At 39.9% G+C, this 16,669-nt stretch overlaps 1 protein-coding gene across 3 annotated transcripts in view; it reads left to right on the top strand.

Annotated features, from left to right (window-relative positions):
- PRDM16 (PR/SET domain 16) overlaps positions 1 to 16,669 on the top strand; it is a 796,061-nt gene that overhangs the window by 264,129 nt on the left and 515,263 nt on the right. For all 3 annotated transcript variants that reach the window (XM_069741567.1, XM_069741569.1, XM_069741566.1), the window contains exon 2: positions 5,328 to 5,677. In XM_069741567.1, the coding sequence (XP_069597668.1) occupies positions 5,328 to 5,677 (350 nt within the window). The remainder of the gene's footprint in view (positions 1 to 5,327; positions 5,678 to 16,669) is intronic.

Consider the following 16,669-nt stretch of genomic DNA (forward strand, 5'->3'; position numbering starts at 1 on the left):
CCCCTAAAATCACTTCAAACATGGATAAGTCCCTAAAAAAATAAATGTGGTAAATTTCTTTGAAAAAATGAAAAATTGCTGCTACATTTTTAAACCTCCTAAAATGCTAACAAAATAAAATAACATTTTACAAATGGTGCTGATGTAAAGCAGACATGTGGGAAATGTTATTTATTAATGGTTTGCTGTTGTATGACTATCTGGATTAAAGGGATAATCATTCAAATTTAGAAAATTGCTAATTTTGTAACATTTTTCTCAAATTTTTAATATTTTTTATAAATAAACACAAAAAATGTTGAACTAAATTTACCATTATCATAAAGTATAATGTGTCACGAAAAAACAATCTCAAAATCACTGGGATTTGTTGAAGCGTTGCAGAGTTATTACCACATAAAGTGACACTGGTCAGATTTCAAAAATTTGGCTCGGTCACTAAGGGGTTAAAGGTAAGATGTATGGTGTCTATAATTCCAACATCAACAACAATACTAATTGCAGTTAGATAATAACTCTAGAGCATTTCACATTGGCCAAGAGGTGGGCAAACTGAGCTTGTAAAAAATGTAATTTATTTATATAGCATATTCTTTAGGTTATTAGGTGGTTAAATAGAGACTAGTGGAGGAAGTGTTTTTATGTAAAAACTGAAAAATTAATTATTTTGATCTAAAAAAAATGTGAAAACCTCAGTGGCGCAACTTATTTGGTGAATTGAAAACAACCAGTATTTATGACCCATGTGAATCATGACTTTCAGACCTTGCAAGACAGTAGATAGCATTGATATAATCCTTTTAACAGAAATCAATTCTAGATAGTCTCTTTAAAGACCTTATAAACAGCAGACTAATGTATGCCAAAACTGCCGATATCGGTGGGATTGGCCAAAAGTTTAATATGCATGGGCACCCCCAATCTGCAATGTCATTGAAGAGAAGGATCTGGCCTGTCCAATTACAGATTGCCTATCCTTTTCTTTCTTTGAGATATGTTCGCGATAAGACAGCCACATAACAGTGCTTGGCTAGAAGAGGCGGGAGAGATAAATGTTGGAGAAATTATCTATTGTGAATGAGGGTGTTGGGTTTACTCTGGTTTGTTGTGCAACACCCGCTAGGGCCGTGGGACACTCCGAACCGGGTCGAACAGTTCTTAAAGGGGTGGTCACGGCCTGGGCCGTATTTAGAGTTTATGCTGCCCTAGGCACTTTTAGCTTGCCTCCCCATTGGTGAGTATGACACTATCAGCATAGACTTTGGCAAGAATCGCTGATGTGAAAGTCGCCTTTTGCAGCAGATCGGGCAGTTTTTCTGCATCTGCCACGTAACAGATCACTTACGGCAACACTGTGTTTGGTCTCATTCATTCCCTATGGGATTTGCGGTACTTGCTGTGATCTGGGAAATGCGGTGCCATACCTCCCAACTTTTGAAGGGAAAAAGGTCTAAAGGTTGCGGCGCACATAGTGCGCCGCGTCAAATTTTAGGCCACGCCTCTGACCACACCCATTTCACAACTAATCACACCCATATCCAAGTCCCAACCACACCTATTTAGCACTGCTGATCACACTGTTTCATATACATTAAAACCCCCCAAAAAATATGGCCATGCAGTGCTCCATACTGTATAATGGCTACGCAGTGCTCCACATACTGTATAATGGCCCTACATGATGTTCCATACTGTATAATGGCCACACAGTGCTCCATACTGTATAATGGCCACACATGATGCTCCATACTGTATAATGGCCACACATGATGTTCCATACTGTATAGTGGCCACACATGATGCTCCATACTGTATAATGGCCACACATGATGCTCAATACTGTATAAGGGCCACACATGATGCTCAATACTGTATAATGGCCATTGGCCACACATGATGCTCCATACTGTATAATGGCCACACATGATGCTCCATACTGTATAGTGGCCACACATGATGCTCAATACTGTATAAGGGCCACACGATGCTCAATACTGTATAATGGCCATTGGCCACACATGATGCTCCATACTGTATAATGGCCACGCATGATGCTCCATACTGTATAATGACCCCACATGATGATCAATACTGTATAATGGCCCCACATGATGCTCAATACTGTATAATGGCCACACATGATGCTCCATACTGTATAAGGGCCACACATGATGCTCCATACTGTATAATGGCCACACATGATGCTCCATACTGTATAATGGCCACACATGATGCTCCATACTGTATAATGGCCCCCACGGGGGGAGGGGTATTATTAGAGACAGGGTGACCCCGCCGGACCTTACAAAAAAAACCCTTTGCTCTGGTGCCGCCCCCCCGCATAGTCGCCGCCCTAGGCACGTGCCCTCGAGTGCCTAGTGGCAAATACAGCCCTGGTCACGGCAGTAGCAACCCTGTCCATGGCCCTGGGCGTGCAATAAAAGGGATGAAGGAGTGTTTGTGGGGGATTGTTCGTGACGCCACCTGTGGTATTTATCTACAAATGGCTGACGCTGCATAGGGAGTCTGCTGGGGCCGATAATGATGCAGCTGGGATGGTTCTGCTCCCCACAGGTGGAGCAGTGCCCCAGGGCCACCGGTACAGTTTATGAGGGATGGTGGACATTGGGGTACAGGACTGAGGGTGCAGGAAAAGGAGTAGAGGACACAAGGGCTGCAGTTTTCTTTACCTTTAATTCCTGGTCAAAGGTGCAGTCCGGTGCACAGGTAACAAGTGGTATATGAGATCTGCGCAGCCTGGAAGCAATTCGGAATCCCACTAGCCAGGTGGGGATGGAAGCCTCCCTGCTCTGCTGTTCTCTGGGTTATTGATGCTTTATGATCTATTTAAGTCCCTCTTACTGTCTGCCCATTAAATTGGACACTACCCGCATGGCAGGCAGCTTGAGCCTGTCCAGGTGTCACTCCCTCGATGTGACTCTGGGCTCTGATCTGCTGCTGTGCCTTCGGGTGTCAGATGGGACCAGGAGACCTGCAATCTCCTGTCCTCCAGTTTTAGTTGCTTGGCCTGTAGTTCTTAAACAACCACGGACTCTGGTGTCCGATCTTTGGCACTCAGTCCTGGGGTGAGCTCAGTCGCAGCTCCAATCCCAGGCTTTCCTCACTTGCTTCCTCTTCCTCAGATTAGCTCTGACTGACTGACTAACCCCACCTCCAGACCAGAACTTATCAGGGAAGCTCCCCTGAAATCTAGTGTTAGAGCTCCCCCTTTTGGTCTGGAGTCAGGAAAGGTGTTGTATACTGAAATTACCTGGAAAGAGGACCCTTCTTTCTTCCAGGCATGGCATCACCCCCCTTTAAGGAATGCAATGTCACTGTGGCAACCAGACTCCTGGGGTGACACAGTTGTGCAAAACTAAAGCATATATCATATGCAAATTAAGGTGTCTATTGGGTTTATTGGCCAAAAGACATCATGTGGCCATGAGTGACAATTTAAGGTTCCTGTCGGTCAATTAGAAGGTGTCCTTCAACAGGTGTGAGATAAAAAAGAGTAAGCTGGCAAGAGGACTTATGCAAATCCTAAACTTACTTTAAGACTGGACATACATACCATAGATGGCGGTTAGCAGAACAATTCTTAGGTTGACTGTTCGGCCAACAGTCATCTCAGCTGACTCTTCTATTCAAAGAAGTGCTCACTTGGCTGAGTGCTCCCATGTTCTCTACGACATCCCTTTTTAGGGGGGAGAACAATGCAATCAGCAGTCCGAAATCAGACATGAATGATCAACATCTCTCAAGAGCCTCAGTTGGCCGGTGCCCCATGCACATAAGATGGTCAGTAGAACCCATCGATATCAGCGGGTTCAGCTGACATTACATTCAGAGTAATAGCAGCAATCACCACCGGCGATTTCAATAAAAGGCACTTTTTTTAAGTACAAGATTTCAGAGAGAGACATCAGTGAAATAAGCAACAGCTGTTTCACATGAGTACATGCTTCTTCTGGAAGAAGTGTGAGCCAGCAGAAGCATGTGCTCATGCGAAACAGCTGTTGCTCATTTCAAATAAAGTGCATTTTATTGAAATTGCAGGTGGTGAGTGCCGCTTTTCCTGCTTTCCTCTGAAACTCATGACTTAAAACATATATCAAGCTGACCACTACAAGATATGGATATTATAATCCAGATATTTTTTGGGTCGTATTGGGTGTAGTGGTAGTGTTTTTTCTTTTTTGGTCTTTCAGCTGACATTAGTCTAATGTCTATGGGGCCTTAAAACTTTTTGCTGATCCTGCCCATCATACTAGTATTATAAAAAAAACACAGAGGGCATATAGGAATGGTCACCTAAAACCATAATATAATAAGCCCTCTGTTTTGATAGACTTTACCTAGAGAACATTAGGCAAAATCTACCCATTCACATGTAATAATTTATATCTCGCTGACATAATCAGACTGATTTCCTAATTGAAAGAGCATGTTCAGGTTTCCATGGAATTTACCACTGAAAATACACAATCAGGCCTCAGTCTTCCAACATGCCGTTATTTCAGGGAATAATGTACCTCATTATTACAGTTCATTGTGTTACCCTTTTGTTTGTTGAGCTTGTAATTTCCTTTTATTGCATTTTTTACAAATTAAATAATGTCTAATAATAGTTTTCACAGGCAGCCATGTTGTGGCTGTTATGGATAGGGGGATGGTTGGCAAATTTGTAGAAAAATAAACTAAAAGTAATTCCTATTTATTAATCGAGCACATTGACGGATACCGAAGGAGTATAGAAAATAAGGTGGTTATTAGTCATTTATATTGCTATTTGTGATCATTGAGCTTTAACAATACCATGTGAACTTGTGTTATAATCTATTGTAAACAAAAGTTAGCAAATTTGAAGCGTTGAATTAAATGGGTGCTTCGGTTTTGGACAATTCATTTTTGTTGTAAGGGTCTTTTAGTGACAAGGTAATCACAGGTTGTCCAAAAACCACCAATAATCAGCAAGAACGTTTACCAGTATCCAGAAACAAGTGATTAATGCAGCACCCCCGAAGGTGAGATGAAATATTGCAAAGTTCTCGTTAATATCAATCAGTAGACCATTGAAACATCACCTAGTTCTCCCTAATATCAATGATGTCCATCAATTAAGCATTAGGCTTCGATGGTGGTCATAGTGGATCCAACTGACTAGTGTAATTTATGTTTACAGTAGTTATCAGATACACTTCAATGTGTGAACAGCTATTTGGAATGTCTATAAATCACCAGGCTTCTTGTCTTCTAAGTACTTTGTTGTCTCTTTTTTGTATGGGATGTGAATCATAAACTGTGACTTCTTTTCTTTTCTACAGGTGACAGTGACCTTGTAAATAATATGTATGAGCCTGATCCGGATCTCCTTGGCGTTGACAGTGCAGAAGAGGAGACAGAGGACAGTATTATGTCCCCCATTCCCATAGGACCTCCTTCACCATTCCCAACAAGTGAAGACTTTACCCCAAAGGAAGGATCGCCCTACGAAGCCCCCGTCTACATTCCTGATGATATTCCAATCCCATCTGACTTTGAACTCAGAGAATCCTCAATACCAGGAGCTGGTCTTGGAATTTGGGCCAAGAAGAAGATTGAAATTGAGGAAAGACTAGGACCTTACATCATGACGCAGAAGACCACATTAAAGGAGGATAATCTAGGATGGGAAGTAAGTACTCTGCACTTAGTTGACCACAGCTTCGGACTTTTCAACAATAGCATATATGAAATTGAACCGTAAAGAGTGAGGCCTAGAGCAAGACGATGAGCGTGGGCGACAGTATATTCCGGTTATGTATTTAATGTCTTATAGTACAGTGCGATTTACATGATTTTTAACATGAGATCATTCAATCAAAGGCAGCTTTACATATTTAACCCATTCATATATATGGGAATGGATTAAACGGGTTTATGAACTAAACCAGTGACCACGTAACTCAATTTTAAATCTTGTTGTCTCGGTAAGGACGTCTTACACTTTTTCCTTGTGGGGATGAATAAATAATCTTACGTATTTTTGTTTCCAATTCATTCACGTTGGGTAAGATTTGTGTGGACTCAGAGTAGATAGTTACGCCTTTGTATCTCCATTGTTCTATACTAAAATTGTTCAAGTGTGCAGGACCATTTTCAATATTCTTTTCTGGTAAATCTCCAAATCACGTGGATTTAAGGTTTTACAATGCAAAAGCGACTATATATACAACAGAATGGCTCCGATATTCAGAATTCATTACTAGAAAGTCTAACCTTTCTTGGAAAAAAAGTTTCCGAAGAGCCTGTCAACTGTTGGAAAACTTAATCCACCAGCATGCCCCAGCAATCTGCGCGTACTGGGAGATCCACAGGTTGGAGACCACTTCTCTAAATCATCCATATATTAATATATGAAGGCTTCAGACCCATTGGCTATTATGCTGTGCATCTTTAGAATAAGGAGACAATTTATTAAGACTTAGTAAAGTGCTTGCTGGAGTACAATCACCTGATTCGTTAACGGGACGCACCACTTAATGAATTATGTGCCTCTTATACCACCATGCACCACTGCAAGAAATGTACATCAGGAAGGGATTGGGTACGTTTCTTGGGTAAGTTACATAATTTTTGTAGTGTAATTTATGGTGAATTTGACAAGTGGGCATAACCATTCATGGTCCTGCCCATGTCCTGCTCAAGCTATGCCCATATTGGTGTAGATGGCCCTGACTGGCATGCAAGCGCCAAAAGTTGCAATATTGAAGGAAAAGACAGTTCATGGTTTGGACTGCATTAACCAAAATGAAGAGCCTTGATCCAATAATCTAAAGAAGCGGTTTTTATTCCTCAACGCGTTTCCAAGCTGACTTGACATCTTTCTCAAATGTAAAAACCAACTGTACTTAATTTCCCTGGCTTAAGAAAGACCGGCGTGGAAACACATTGTGGAAGAAACCCAACTCCTTTAGAATATTTTATCATCTTCATTTTGGTTGGTGCAGCCTGAAACTGTGAATTGTCTGTTCCTTCAAACATCCTGGTTGGGTTCATCCCCAGCCATGAGGCAGCACCAACCATTATCAAGCCTTCACAGGAGTTATGCCTAAACAACTCCCTCAGGCGATCCATTACGTGGATCTAGTGTATCTTTTAATAAGGGTATCACCCTATGGTCTGGTGCGTTCTATCTTCCTACAGTGTTTATCTATGGTCACGTTCACACGTTCAGTATTTGGTCAGTATTTTACATCAGTATTTGTAAGCCAAAATCAGAGGAAAAGTATAATAGAAGCACGTCCCCACTTCTGTATTTATCACCCACTCCTGGTTTTGGCTTACAAATACTGATGTAAAATACTGACCAAATACTGATAGAGAGAACATGGCCTAAAAATCTCAATATTGCTGCGCAACTAGCTAATTAAGATCTTTACGCCAAAATTTACATCTCAACGAATCAACTCCTATGTTTTACCAGTTTTCAAATGATTTTATCTTTCCATCCAATTGTATTTCAGCATTTTCTCTTTTCCTGACGGTAAATTCTAAATGTCTCTAAAGAAATAATATACAGATAGTTACATTATTATAGGATATGACTACATCGTAAAGTGCACTGCATGAAATCCAACAACGAGGATAACCAATAACTCTAAATTTATCACAGCTTTCTTCACTTTAGTCTTGTCTCCAGTCTATTTCTAAATTAGGTCCTCGCTTATACAGTGTTTCTTTCCTCCAAATAAGACCAGCACAAATCCTGAAGCTTTTTTTTTTACCCATAGACAAGAATGTTCTCACATATCCCCTGAGTCCATGGTCTGAGTGTCCTCACTTTTCCAACTCCTACACTTCTATTTCGTTTTAGGCTATTTTTGCTGTACACCTTGCTGCACGATACCGGCATTGGCTGATGTAAATGCCGTATATCTGTTTGGGAGGGTTTTTTGACATTTTGGACCAAATAATCGGACTACATAAAGTCCATGTGACCAAAGCTACCCACCATGGTGACCATCTGAGAAAACATATTGTTTACTAGATCTGCATGTTTTCAGTGTCGGAGTTCCTCCAATTCACTACGACAATGGACAAATGCTGGAAGCTTTTTATTCTTCCATAACACTTCGCCCCCAATTAATATTGACTACACTTACATTTTTTTCCATTGGCGAGAAGCCAAAAAAATCTACGTTCTCTGGCAGTAGACTAATTGGTTCCCATAAGTTTTCTGCCAGGTAATATTATACTCTACACCTACTTTGCTTTCCTACAGACATATTTTTAGGTTTTTTAAAAAAAAATTTCTTGAAGAGTTGCACTTTAGGACTCATCAAACCCAACCCAACATCAAGGATATGTCGTCAAACCAACTGCAAACAACATACTAATAAATATGCAGCGAGAAGATAATAATAGTAATCTTTATATAGCGCTAACATATTCCGCAGCACTTTACAGGTTGCACACATTATCATCGCTGTCCCTGTTGGGGCTCACAATCTAAATTCCCTATCAGTATGTCTTTGGAATGTGGGAGGAAACCAGAGTACCCAGAGGAAACCCACGCAAACACAGAGAGAACATACAAACTCTTTGCAGATGTTGTCCTGGGTGGGATTTGAACCCAGGACTCCAGCGCTGCAAGGGTGATGTGCTAACCACTGCGCCACCGTGCTGCCCAGAAGATGAGAAAAGATCTGGGTAACTATGTGTTAACTTTGGTGATGCCAAAATGGTGGTCTTGTCTTGTATTATACTGATTGTATTTACCAATCAGTATAATTGTGTGTAGTATTACTGGGAGGGTCTACTTTAGCAATCTAAAATCGTGGTGGTGCCTATTCGTCCATCTTACAGGGTGGAGAGCGCATACAAAGAGTGGAGCTCTTACTGGAGGACTCAAGAGCCCATTTGTTCCCCCTGGGGAGGTGCTGCAGGGAATTTGAACTTTTCTTGTTATAGCAGACAAAACCCCCTAAAAAAAAACAAAATGAGCATATACCCCATAATAAGTAAATAAGTAAATAGTAATAGACCATGTAAATTACATGGGGTTCTTAGTTAACGGTATTTTGATTAAAAAAAAGTGTAAAAGTCATCCCACCACGACAAGGTGTACCCATTTGGGACAGTCCTATCCTGTCTCTACTATTAAAACCTCACCTTGTGTCAGCCAACCTCAATGTGAATAAGGGCAGAGCAATGTTAACCTGGGCTAGTTGCTGCAGTTTTGATAAAATCCATTTTTCTCACCAGGAGATTATCACTAGCGGACTAGTAAACCTACTGCCAGGTAGTCCTTCATATTCATGAGCTCTGATCACTGATTGGCAGCTTCGTGTGCATGCACAGTGTAAAGAGGAAGCTGCCAATCAGTGGTGTGGGCGGGGTTATACAGAGCTCAGCATTCAGAGCTCTGCTAGATCTGCAGAGCAAACAGCAATTTTATCAAAGCTACAGCAAGTAGCCCTGTAAGTGATATATGTCTGGAAAGAGGGTCACTGTCCGTACATCGTGCTCCTCTCAAAACCTGATGACGGATTCTCTTGAAGTCTGGTATAAGGCACAATATACAAAATAAAGTGGATTGTAATAATCAATATTGATGATTATTTTTAGAACTGGCTGATGGATTTCGGATGTCTTGGCATTGTTGTTGGCACTACGTGATAGCAGAGACATGTTTATTGAGACAGTCGATCACATCATTATCTATCTGACCCCAATCTCCATGTACATTATGTTCCTATAAAGGATCAGGCCATGAAATGTGTGTATATCCGGCTGCTTCGTAGAGACTTGGACATGGTCTTTCACTCCTCATGGGGTCATTGCCATTATCGACACCTCCTGTGATTTTCTGCTTTGCCGGCCTTTTGCTCTCCATAAATAACCAGCAAATATGAACACCTAGTTCTATGTCTTTAAGTACAAAAAGCCTTATCTGTCTCATCTGCAGTGACTTCTCACACTGAAAATGTTACGGTAACTTCACCGCCACAGGTAATCTAAAATTTAAATGTCTCCCTGCATGATTGATGTCGCCATTTTAAAGGCCAAGTTCACACAAAACTGTTATTTGTAGAAAGGACCTGAGCAGTGTGCACAAATTATTCTCTTTGATACAGCATCTCGGCTGAAGGATGCTTAGCCTCAGGGAATGCTCCATCACCGCACCTACCTCTCCTGCTCCTCCATGGATTACAATGCAAACCATTTATTTAAAAGCCATTAAAGTCATTTCATGGTTAGGTGATGTACTCGTCACACCTCGATAAAACCCAGCGTTAACACTCATCTTTATACATCCTGTTCTCTGGTTCCAGAAATCTCACTTTATAGAAAAAATACAACACTCGAATGTCGTCTATGGAAAGGAGCGAAACACTAAATCTAAGTCTATAAAATGAAGGTTTTCTATGCTTGTTTTTATCTATCTATCTATCTATCTATCTATCTATCATCTATCTATCTTCTATTTATTATCTATCTATCTATTATCTATCTATCTATCTATCTATTATCTATCTATCTATCTATTATTTATCTGTCATCTATTATCTATCTATCTATCTATCATCTATCTATCTATTATCTATCTATCTATTATCTATCTATTATTTATCTGTCATCTATTATCTATCTATCTATCTATCTATCTATTATCTATCTATCTATTATCTATCTATTATTTATCTGTCATCTATTATCTATCTATTATCTGTCTATCTATCTATCAATCATCTATCTATCTTCTATTTATTATCTATCTATCTATTATCTATCTATTATTTATCTATTATTTATCTGTCATCTATTATCTATCTATTATCTATCTATCAATCATCTATTTATTATCTATCTATCTTCTATCTATTATCTACCTATCTCATATCTATATATTATCTATCTATTATCTCTCTATCTATTATCTATCTCTCTATCTTTTATCTATCTATTATCTACCTACCTATCTATCTATCTATCTATCTATCTATCTATTATCTATCTATCATCTATTATCTATCTATCTATCTATCTATCTATCTATCTATCTATTTATCTATTATCTATCTATCTATCAACTATTATCTATCTATCTATCTATGTATCTATCTATCTATATCTATTTATCTATCTATCTATCTATCTATCTATCTATCTATCTATCTATCTATTATCTATCTATCTATCTATCTATCTATCTATTTATCTATTATCTATCTATCTATCTATCAACTATTATCTATCTATCTATCTATCTATCTATCTATCTATCATCTATCTATCTATCTATCTATATATCTATCTATCTAATCTATCTTCTATCTATCTATCTATCTATCTATCTAATCTATCTACTATCTATCTATCTATCTATCTATCTATCTATCTATCTATCTATTATCTAGCTATCTATTATCTATCTATCTATCTATCTATCTATCTATCTATCTATCTATCTAATCTATCTTCTATCTATCTATCTATCTATCTATCTATCTATCTTCTATCTATCTATCTATCTATCTATCTATCTATTATCTAGCTATCTATTATCTATCTATCTATCTATCTATCTATCTATCTATCTATCTATCTATCTATCTATCCTTTCTCCTTTATAGCTAGCTAAACATAATTCTATATATTAAGAGAAAGCAATGCAAAAAAAAGAGCAAAATCCGCTTCAAATACAATATACAGTATAAGATATAGCCACCTGAGAATAATAGTTAAGGGGTTATCCAGGCTTGGGGTACAAGATTTTCTGTCTATATGACTGCAGAATTTTGAGACCTCGCAGCTGTAGGATTCTCCATGAGTGGGCAGACACATGACTTCTGGCCACATTCCAACTAGAGATGTCCAGCCTCACTCAATACACTTGCATACAGTAAGGCGGTGCACGTCTAGTTGGCTTGTGACCGCATGAATGCAAATCACACGCTTTCAGTCATGCAACGTATCGGAGAATTCGAAGAGCATGCGCACTGCGCGCTGTGATGATTCACAGGTCTGCCGTCACATAGAATGACTGCAGACTTGTACCCCAAGGCCGGTCAACCCCTTTAACCAATAATAGATCTCGTGGATCTACCGGCCTGTGCACTGCTCAGTATTCATACTGATTACTTATTCTATTAAATCCACCAATCATTTTCTGGAAGTAGGATTTAAAGTGGATTCCCAATTTAATTAAAGGGGTTGTCCAATAAAAAGAAGTTAATTCCTTACCACAGGGATATGAGATAACTTGCTGATCCGTGGATGTCCCACAGCAGAGACCCGCACAGTTCAGCAGAATGGAGACGTTTCATTCCTGACACCTGACCACCGCTCTGGTCATTCTCTATGGGCCTGCCATAAAAAGCTCCAGCAATCCCATACAGAATGAATGGAGTGCAGGTCAAACACCCGCAGTGCTTCTCCATTCTACCAGGGATAAAAGTTCCCCGTTCTGTGGTGGGCTCCCCAACGATCGATAAGCCATTATCACATTGCCCGTGGATAGGTGATTCCTTGTTTTCACCGGACAACCCCTTTAAAACAAGTTATGTGTGAATATCTGGTGTAACCTAAATATCACCCTTTATTTCAAAAATATAGAACATTGGTCTCCCACCTATCACTCTCCAAAACTACAACTCTCAGCATTCCCAGACATCCAGAGGCTATAATCTCGACAGCAGAAGTCTGAAATTAGACCCTTACACAGTGGGAGAAAACATCTTAAATCTCCATTGCGTCCCTCCGCAGTTAGATCATGGAGGACTGCAATGTTATCATTGGTATAGCGAACACTGTATCTTTAAATTGTCAGGGAAATCAATTGACTCTTATGTGGACCTTACAGCAAAATGTTTTGCCGCATACAGAGGGGGCGCTGTTTCATTAGTTTCTATGAAATAATTTTTGACACTTAAAGTGGAGAAAAGTGGTACTGCAGCCCATCATAGTTTAACCTATTAACCCCTAGAAAGTAAAGTAAAGAAATGAAAGATTTCACGTGGCCATTAGCAAAAAAAAAATATTAGTGTATTATATGTTGTATGATGTTATGCTCTTTAATTCACTGTTTCTAGCATTGACACTCTTGTCAGAAGCAACCTTATGAGATTATAGAAATAAATAAACACGACTTATCAATCAAACCACTTCACTCCTCTGGGAATTACATATTGTTTGAAAATGCATTAGGAAGCGTCAATTCATTAACACTTCGTAAACCACAAAATCCGAAAAGCAAAGTGGAATTTGACCTTTTTTAAAAAAAAAAGAAAAAGTGTCGGAGCTTTTTTGAGCGTCTCACAATAGAGCATAAAGCGATATAAAGACACTCGAACCTTTTGATTTTTTTTGTGCCAGATACACAAAGGACAAAGTCCCGTGTCTGGACTCGATCTGATGGATGTACTAATGAGTCATCCCCATAGGATACAGATCACACGGGAACGTGTGCAGCGCCGCCAGGGACACCTCGCCAGCAATGGGCTCTGCCAGCCGAAATTCTCAAAGGTTTTAGTAATGACAAAGATCTTATTGTTAGGTCAGAGGACCCAATATTTGAACAGTTATCATGCACGTACTTATCACTGCAGCCTTACACATTGGAGCCTTTCTTCTTCCATTTAATGACACCAATCCCTTTTCCTTAATTGAGTTGCCACTTAAGTGCCACCTGCCGAAATATATTCCGGAATTGCATAAATAACAATTCCACAGCGGAAATTGGATCGATTATGCTAATAACACTCTGATCCGAGTTTAATCAAAGTGTCATCAAAGTATGATCTGATTCTCCTGAATGTGGAGAAGAGGGAAAAAAAATGTCTCCATCTTCTCCATTGTGTCAGTCCTTGGATAGCGTACCACACTCGGATGTCATCCGAGTGCAGTCCAATGGTTTCCATGGTCTTACTTATTGACTTGCATAGCTGAGTGCGATCCTAATATCAGATCACACATCGATTTTTTTCCTCTGATGAGAAAATGAGAAATGTGAATGGACCATAGACTAACATTGGTCTGAGTGATATTTTGTTGGATAGCACTCACACTGACAATACAACCATCTGCACGAGCCTTAAAGACAAAATTTGCATGAAGTTTGTCCATTCTTCCTGTGCATTCTTTTGTTCCCTCTTCGTACTCTGGTCTGGTCTCCTTCCATTCTCCAGAGATACACCCATAGGGAATTTAGATAGTAAGCCCCAGTGGGGACAGTATATGTGAATATACACTGAACAAAAATATAAATGCAACAATTTGCTGCCATTTTTCATGAGCTGACCTCAAAGATCTAAGACCTTTTCTATGTACAAAAATGGCCTTTTTCCGCTCAAATATTGTTCTTAAAGAGCCAGGGGAGGCCTAGCCGGTGGTGTCCCTGGATACCAGCGAGGAAAAAAATGGTCGACGGAAATGCTCAGCGTATGATGTCACAGAGGCTACGGAGCGGCGCTGGGACCAAAAGAGAAACCAACGCGTTTCAAAGGAACTGCATCCTTCTTCGTCAGTGTTCCGTCAACCATTTTTTTTCCTCACTGGTATTTAGGGACGCCACAGGCCGGGGCCTCCCCTGGCTCTACATAACTGCTCTCCTGCTACACTGCGGCCTACCTAGGCATATCTCGGCATTCATAAACCCGCATACAACCCTACTGCAGCTAAGCTGTGCGTAGTTAATAGCCTTATGCAGCGAGAGCGATCTCACCATAAACAGAGTGCATAGTACGCCAGAAGCATCGGTGAGTTACCAGTGGTTTTACCAACCCAGCCAACAAATATTATATATTTTATACCACCTATGCACGCATTGGGTTTGGGTTCCTGACCCCTCAGCCTACTTACCCTGGCGGTAATATCCATTTGAGGGCCTCCTGGCTTCTCATGATGTAGAAATTTTAAGCCTCATTTCAATTATTGATTGCCCAAACCAGGGCTTTTTGGCACCTAAAGGTGCTAATCAGTGGTCAAGCTGCCATGTATAGAGTTCCCTCCAGTGTATAATTTATTATGCCATTAGGTGGATCCTTTATACGCTAGGTGCACATATCTATTATTCTTCGCTATATACCCTCAAGCGCGTTTCAGATGTTACTAGGATCTATTTCTGCAACTTTGTGACAGGGTTGGCACCCACCTGTCTTGATACCAGCTGCTGAGGGTTCTGTTCGGGAGATAACGCTTGTGTGTTCTATTGTTTTGTATTGTTGATAAAGTTGCCTAAATCTATGTTAATGAGCACTTCACCTTTGCCGAGATAATTCATCCACGTCGCATGTGTGGCATATCTAGATGATGATTAGCCAGCATGATTATTGCACAGAAGCCGTAGCTTGGCCTCAATAAGAGACCATTCTAAAATGTGCAGTATTACATTATTGGTGGCTCCCAGGAGGTCACAAAACTAGCCAGCATCAGGTGTGATCACCATTTGCCTCTCACAACACATCTCCTTCTCATGGAGGTTGATTGCATTACTTATAGTTTTTGGTAAAATAATTGTATCTGCTGATTCCATGTCTTTCTGTAGCTCTCCACAGGTGGTCCCTCACTCTTGGACATCTCTTCTGATAATTCTTTTCACTCCTTTGTCTAATATTTTGCCGGGAGCACCTGAACATGGCCGGTTTATGGTGAAATTATATTCTTTCCACTTCTGGATTACCAACAGTGCTCACTGAAACCTTCAGTAGTTTAAAAATTCTTATGTCAGTGCCCTCAGTATGTTTTGCAACAATAAGGTTGTGAAGGTCTTGAAACAGTTCACTGGTTTTAACCATCATGAGATGTTTCTTGTGTGGGACCTTAGTAATGATACACCTTTTTTTATAGGCTATCGGTTAAACCCGCTGCTATTATTTTTCACTAAGTGGCAGGATTGATTTCTAATTACTGACAGATTTCAACTGGTGTAATTACTTTCCATGGCTTTTCGCACCTTGTTTCATCATGTGTTCCATACTTTTTCCCTGTGTCACTTCTGTTTATTACACATACCTTAATTTATGGATATCTATGGTTTGATTTCTTTGCCTGTGTGGATTGAATCGATTGTTACAGACATCTGGTGAGAATTTCATGTCCATAGCACCTTTAAAAATATATTTAGTTAGAAAATAGGTGACGTGTTTGTATACTTATCCTTCATGGTAACACATTTGCTGCTGATATTTTAGCAATGCAATACAAGGAAATTTTGATTGAAACAATCCCCTAACCACATTTTGTTTCTGCAGTGTGATTGAAGGTTCAGGAAAGCTGACCATACACATTATATAGTTAGGAAGATTAACATTTTTTCCAGTGTCGGCTGACTATCCGTTGTGTATGGGTACTCTGATGGCAGAGGATATTGGAAGCCAACCAAAGACTAAATGCCACAAAACTAACGCCTGTAAATCACCAAGTACAAATGTTGGCTGAGTGAGTGTATTTAATTATTTTATTTTACTCACTTACATAGGACCATTAATTCCACATCACATTACAGTCATCATCACTGTCCCCATTGGGTCTCCCAATCTACATTCCCTATCAGTATGTCTTTGGAGTGTGGGAGGAAACCGGAGAACCTGGAGGAAACCCACGCAAACATGGGGCGAACATATAAACTTCTTCTAGATCTTGTCCTTGGTAGGATTTGAGCCCAGAACCCCAGCACTTCAAA

The sequence above is a fragment of the Ranitomeya imitator genome, chromosome 10 (assembly GCF_032444005.1).
Source record: "Ranitomeya imitator isolate aRanImi1 chromosome 10, aRanImi1.pri, whole genome shotgun sequence".
NCBI lineage: Eukaryota > Metazoa > Chordata > Amphibia > Anura > Dendrobatidae > Ranitomeya > Ranitomeya imitator.